This window comes from Frankliniella occidentalis, unplaced genomic scaffold, assembly GCF_000697945.3.
Source record: "Frankliniella occidentalis isolate FOCC.00 unplaced genomic scaffold, Focc_3.1 Scaffold32, whole genome shotgun sequence".
NCBI classification, from domain to species: Eukaryota; Metazoa; Arthropoda; class Insecta; order Thysanoptera; family Thripidae; genus Frankliniella; species Frankliniella occidentalis.
The window spans coordinates 1,444,878-1,451,720 of NW_026267162.1; the positions used below are offsets into that span (position 1 = coordinate 1,444,878).

Genomic DNA, 6,843 nt, shown 5'->3' on the forward strand with positions numbered 1-6,843 from the left:
ACCGGTGGGAACAGAGGGCAGCCGTCGCCGCTCCTCGCGCTCCATTTCAACCCCCATCTCATAACCCCTTCGGACCGCCGCGCGCCACACAGCCGGCTGCCATGTTTGTGTTATTTGTGCAGCAAGCATGCATATTGTGCATCACGGTGCACAATATGCGCGAGAGGGTGACGGAGGGGCGTACGACTAAAAAGAGCGGCGGCTGGGGTTGTCCGGTCCCCACGCGGGGCGGGTAACCCTCCGCCGGGCGCTGGGCGGCGCCATTCGCCGTGCCTCGCGTAACGTCGCCGTGAGTTATGGGTGGTGCTGGCAGCACTGGCGTCGCCGTCAACGCCAGTCGCACTGTAGAGCGGCTCGTTTGTTAGGCTGGCGCCCCTGCACCACATTCTGGCGCGTGACAGACCGTTGCGCCGCTGCACAACACTGCACTGTCACCGCACGGCGGCGCCCGTGTGTCCAGCGGCGTTGGGCGGGGCCGAGCAGAACGGCACCCGACCTCGAGGCGCGCCCCCGAGGCCTCGAGGAGTCCTCGTGCCACCGGCAGCCACCGGGTTTAAAAATAGTCGCACGCGCGCGCGCGGTGCAGCGCGCCGGGCTTCGCAGCGTAGAAAGCGCTTTTTGCGCGTTTGGCAAAGTCCAAAAGTAGCGCGCGCGGCCAAGCAGCAGGGGGGCAAGGGCGGCGGTCGGGACAGGACATTCCGACACTTGAGAGTAACGGCACGGCGGGGCGGCCACGGTGTGGGAGTGGCGGCACCGGTCCAACCGGAGGAACCTGAGACGCACACACAGACCTCCGGTACCTCCGGGCGACGGCAGCTCCTGCTGGGTGCGGGTGGCCGCGGCTGCTCGTGGGGCGCGGGCGGGCCGGAGGCCGCGGAGGCCGCGGAGGCTGGCGCGGAGACCCCGCCGGAGCTTCCTCGCTAGCTGCCTCGGCGCGGACGCAGGCGAAGCAGGAGTCCCTTCGGGGAGTAGTGGAGCCAGCGACTCGCGTGCAGTGGCGGGCGCGGGACAGGGGCGGCCGACAGCGAGGCTGCCGCTGCTCTGGGGACCGTCGTGAGAAACAAGGGGGTGTCAGCCGAGGTCAACTGATGAGACTACTTCCATGGGGTATCTCATGAGGTGGTCTCCGCGTCTCGTCAGCGTCCCCGGCAGCGCCAGGCCTCGTGCGCAGGCGAGGCCACGGCACTCACGGGGATGCGCGAGAGCACCCGCCCCGTTCTGCAGGGTTGCCAGAAAAGTAGGCAATAATTAGCCCAAACAAACACACAGGTAGAGAGCTGGCTGCATTAACGCCCTCCTACTAGATGACCCCTTAACAAGCGGGTGTAAATTTTGCATAAGACAGGAGTAGATGCAGCTGGCTCCGTGTGTTTCTTTAGGCTAGTTATTGCCTACTTTGCTGCCAACTTTGCCGCTCTGGTTGGCGGTGGCGGCTCGACATGAGGTTGGGTACCCCGGCAGCAACGCACTCGTTGTCCTCGACGGCGTCATCACCAGCCCGCACCGCGTCGCGCCCCGTCTCCTCCACGACGCACAGGATGGACGCACTGCGACCCTGGCCTCCGCGGCCTCCGTGGCCTCGGCGGCCTTGCACGTCGTCTTCGGCGGGGACGCCTGCGCGCCGGTGCTCCGCTAGTGACACGGCGGAGCGCGCGAGCCACATGTCGGGCCCGGACACGGCCCCGGGCGGCGCCTCGTGTGCGTGGTGGGCCAGCGCGGCGCACTCGGACTGGCTGTGCTTGCACCAGGACAGCCCGGAGCGGCGGCGCCATGCCGCCGACGACCTCGCGTTGGCGCCCGGGTACAACGACGACTCGGAGGACTGGCCGAACCAGAACGAGGCCCCGGACCGGCTCGACGCCGCCGACGAGGATGCGGGCGTGTCTGGCCCCGCGGGGAACTTGCGGCGCTGCGGCGGCGACCGGAGGTACGAGAGCGAGGACGCGGAGCCCAGGTCCGCGGCCACCCCATGGCTCGCCGGCGGGGCCTCGGGCGGCGGCGTCCGCTTGTCCCGGCGCCTGCCGGCGCACGAGCACAGCAAGCTCATGACTGCAGACGGCGGGGCGCTGCCGCCGAGGCTGGCCGCCGAGGCTGGCCGCCGAGGCTGCCGCAGCCGCGGCCACCCTGTGCGCCTCGGGGACCGAAATAGTGACCAAGTGCAAGGGAGGGGCGGGCGGCGGGCAGGCGCGGGCGAGCTGGCGTTGCACCTGTCCAACCGCTAAAGGACCGGCACAAACAATAAAAAATATGGTAAAAATAAATGACTTTTTCTGTTCATTTTTTAGGAGTTTCGGAAAACAACTGTTTCGATTCGAATAATAACGTGACTTTCATATAGTGGTCATGATATCAGATATGTAATAAGAATTATCTATACGAGCAGCCGTGCTTCATTCACACTATAAAGGACTTTGGAAGAATCTCAGTAATTGGTTATAGAGTTTTTCACAGTGGAGGCAATCGATGATGATTCATCGAAAAGCGCTGCGCAGAGATAATTTGTCGTGTTTGGTTGGGGTCACGAGGGAGGGGGAGGGAGGGAGGGGGGCTGTGCTGCTGGTGGGGCGACTGCATTCCGTACACTGCATTAGAGAGGGGACCATTTGGCTCAATACGGCAATGGCCGCCAAAGCAGTGCATTATGTATTCAACACGTTCGGTTCAGTGGGCTGTGCACCCAGCCGGGGGGTTGAAAAAAAGCAAGCGTGGCCACATCATGGGTATTGTTAAAAACACTGTAACCAATGACAGTGAGCATACAGTCCTAACCGTACTTTATTGGCTGAGCTTGCGAAGCCTTTGCTTTGCTGTGATGTCGGGTTAGGAGATCTCTTTGGCCGTGTGGCCGTCTGTCTGTACTGGCCCGGCCCGCCTATCTCTCAGACGGCAACTTCAATTGCCTTCAAACTGCGCACAAAGCATCTTAGGGTCGTAACGAGTTCAGTTTAGAAGTTTGATATGAGATGTTTAAAACAAACAGATTTTTTTTTGTATTACAAAGAGCACCGCTTCGTATTACGAAGCCGATAGCTCTTCGTAATACAAATGATTTGCTTGTATTACGAAGATGCCAAATCCTTTGCACTTTACAAATAGCAGGTCTTTGTAGTAAGAAACTTACAGTTCTTGTCAAACCGAGCAGTGTATGATATTAGATCCTAGTCCTTTCCCTAATCGACCCAAGATTTTGGATGGTTGATCATCTCAGCCAAGTCTTTTAACCGTGTGAGTAGGCAAGGAGTCAAATTCATACATAAACCCACCGGTTGGGGGGGGGGGGGATATAAGGGGCAGAGTGAAAGTCAAGGGGCAAATACGTGGCGGTGGGGTGGCGTACAGGAGGATACCCTCCTGAGTAAGTTTTAGACCTTTCCGATAAAAGGTCCGGCAGCCGAAGCCGGGCTCTCCTGTGAGTTAAGGAAGAACCCCTCTCTTCTCCTTTCTCCCCCCCCCCCTCCCCTTTGCTAGCCGCGCCGCCGCACCCCGCACTCATTAGAGCATGGCGAGCCCCGCGCCTCGCCGCGCCTCGCCTCGCCACAGTGCGATTGCCATCTTCCTTTCGGGTCGATGCTGTGCGCTGCGCTCGCGCTGGTCCACGAAGCTCCGGCGCAGGTCAGAGCACAGCGCAGCCTTTCACAGAGTTTCCCTTTCTCAGTCGTTATCACACGGAAGCACAGCTGATGATCACAATAATGGGGTGTTGCAGTGAATCCCAGGGACGGAAGTAAAGTGTATAAACGTGGTTTCATTTCATTCCTAGGACATAAGGCCCCAACAGGGCCCCTATCCCCTGCCTTCTGCCTTTACTCGACTCGAGTGTCGGCGCGCCGTAGTCCTAGGTACGCGTGGGTAGATGATGTTTCCTAAGTATCGCGAAGCCTGTTTCGCGAGACGTGGTCTGGCGTACGTCTGCCTGGTAAGATGACGAGAGAGTCAAGAGCAATAACCAAAGCAGTCCCCCCCCCCCCTACCCCCAGAAACCAACAACAACAAACCAAAACAAGCAAACAGCACATGGGTCGGAAAGGTAGCAGCGGCCTCCAGGCGGTGCACAGTATATGCAATGGTCCGGGAACCCGACGGAAAAAGAGAAGAGGGGGAAGGAAAGGGGGAATTTGGTCAGCAGGTTTGAGGAGGAGGAAAAGGAGGGAGGAGGAGGACGAGGAGGACGAGGAGGCTGCACGGGCGACCTACTTGACCAGGCACAGGCGGGCTGCTGCAGGCCGCGCATGCCGCGCGCCCCGCCCCGCACCCCGTGCCCAGGAGCTGGCCGGGCGGTCCTACCCAACGGTGCCTCGCGGATCGCGAATCGAACTGCATCAACCATAGAAGAGCTGCTTGGCTCGCGGGCGTCGCGAGCTGCTGGCCCCTGTCCCTATCAGAACGGGACCGACCCGTCCGGCCCCGCGACTCACGCCCCCTCACGCATCACCACCAGGTGATGGACGTGCGAATTTCACGGCCCACAAGACACGCCATATTGCTGCCCATTTTGCGGCGCGTCGCGCCACTCTGCACCTGCGCGGCAAAGAGGGTGAAAGAGAGAGAAAGAGAGTGGAAGAGAGAGAAAGAGAGTGGAAGAGAGAGAAAGAGAGTGGAAGAGAGAGAAAGAGAGTGGAAGAGAGAGAAAGAGAGTGGAAGAGAGAGAAAGAGCAGCAAAGAGAGAGAGGAGGGAGAGGAGGGGGGGAAAACAGTTTGAAATAGCGCTTCAGCCCCTTCAAATCTGCCGCCACTCGCGGGCCGGACAGCGGGCGGCAGCAGGTGCGCGCAGCCGAGGTGGCGCGGCGGGGTCCTAGCCGGCCCAACCTGGCGGCAGATTTCTTGGAGGCAGCAGAGCGCGGCGGGCGGCGGGGTCAGGGACTCGGAAGGGCCCAGCTCGCCGCCAGGAAGCTTATCCTCATCCACCCTTCCCTTCCTCCCCCGCGTCGGTGCCCCGCCCGTGACCGTGACCGTGACGGCTCGCGTGCCGCGGGGCGGGGGCGCCAGGCGCCATCACGCACGTGACGCAACCATAATGATGTGGTGTATGCTGTCGAGTACACCGGTAAGACTTACTGCACACATTCTGCACACTAGACGGAGTTTAACTGACGTGACAGCGAAATGTAATGTGCGTACAGTGCGCAGGCGAGCAGGCTATAAAAAGTTTGTGTGAACGTCAAAAATTTGCACATTTACACCGGTGAGCACAAGTGTGCAAAATTCGCACACCATCGGGCGCAGATAATGAGAATTTGCACATAGTGTCTAATTGCACGAATAGAGCTAGACACCACAAAATGTTTATAAACATTGCACACTTGCGAGATTATTACTTGTTTTAGCAGTATAATCATCAGCTTCTCAGCTTTGTGATACGAAACATTTATTTCGTTGTAAGACAGACGGAAGACATTAGAACTATCTGATTTTGAGTTTCGACGCTGACTTATTGCAGCGAGGGGCACGAGTAGTACATCCCGCTCGGTTGCCCGAAGTCAGAATTATTGAACGAAGCGGGCGGGCGTGGCGAAATGTGGCGGGGTCGGGTCGGGGCCGCGAGCGCGAGCAAAGGCGATTCCGCACGGCGTTTTCTCGTGCCCTCTCTCTCTCCCACCCATTGGCGGTGTCCTAGGTCCTCCTAGGTGAGTGGGACAAGGACGGAAGTACGAAAGCGCTGTAAGGCATCGCCCTGCATAGCAGGCCGCGGTAGGGCGTGGCGTGGCAGGGCGTGGCGTGGCAGGGCGTGGCAGGGCGTGGCGTGGCAGGGCGTGGCAGGGCGTGGCAGGGCGTGGCGGGGCGGGGCGTGGCAGGGCGTGGCGGGGGCGCGAGCATCATGCGGGCGGCGATCTCTGTGGGAGCGGCACGCACCTGAGGGGCTCATCCCCTGTGCCGCTGCGCCGCCTTCGGTGAATCTTCCAAAAACACGGAGCCATTGCCGGGCGAGACGAGGGGGCGGTGAGGAGGATTAGGCGCGACCCGGTCTGGTCACCGTTAGCTTTGCGCCCACCGGCAGGGGCAGGGCAAGTCGCGGGTGAAAGTAGTAGTGATGGGCGCCAGAGTACTAGTTATTTCTGCAGAGGCCGACCGACCCTAGCGGTCGGAGCGCCCTCGAGGTAGGCAACCCCCGCCCCGTCGCGCGTCGCTGCTCGGCGGGGTTGCCTACGGCGCGCGGCGCTCCGGGCCGTTCGCCGACCGGGGCGCTACGGCCGCGGCCCGAGCTGGCGGCAGCAGCGCAGCGCCGGCCAGAGGAGGAGGAGGGAGGGTGGAGGGAATGAAGATTACTTTTTCAAGAGGCTGCCGTTCATGAAGAGGCCTTCTGTTTACCTTGGCCCCGCCGCCGCCAGCGCCACACCGCCACGCCGCGCCACGCCCCCCGCCTCTTCAATTCTCGCTCCTTGTGTTTACTGCCACCCGTGCCTCCTCCACACCTAACAGGTGAGCACTAATGATGTTGGGAAAGGGGTCCCCGCTGGTCCCCGCTGGTCCCCGCTGGTCCCCGCTGGTCCCCGCTGGTCCCCGCTGGTCCCCGCACGTCCCCGCACGTCCCCGTCGACACGCAGACCACGCCGCCGCCGCCGCCGCACCCGCCTCTGGCGAGTCGTCTGGCGAGCATCATTTGGTGCGCGGGTCCGCGAGCGGCATGGGCCCATCGGGAGGCGGCGGTCCATGCACCGCTGCCTTGCCATGAGCCGCCATGAGCGGCCCGCGTTGCCAAGTATACCTGAGGCAGGCGGCGCGCCGAGCCACGCCAAGCCGCGCCACGCCACGCATCACCAGACAGATGCCGACTTTTATTTCCATTTATACTTTTACGGGGCTTGAGCGGGTTTCAGCGTATGACGACGCAGAGGACCCCGGGGG

At 61.5% G+C, this 6,843-nt stretch overlaps 1 protein-coding gene across 1 annotated transcript; it reads right to left on the reverse strand.

Annotated features, from left to right (window-relative positions):
- Nucleotides 1-802: 802 nt before the first annotated feature.
- Nucleotides 803-2,125, reverse strand: LOC113210474 (uncharacterized). The gene is made up of 2 exons (XM_026428488.2): nt 1,470-2,125; nt 803-1,041 (listed from the first exon to the last, which is right to left on the reverse strand). The coding sequence occupies exons 1-2, from the start codon at nt 2,045-2,047 to the stop codon at nt 921-923; spliced, it is 699 nt and encodes a 232-aa protein (XP_026284273.1). The 5' UTR covers nt 2,048-2,125; the 3' UTR covers nt 803-920.
- Between the last annotated feature and the right edge of the window lie 4,718 nt (nt 2,126-6,843).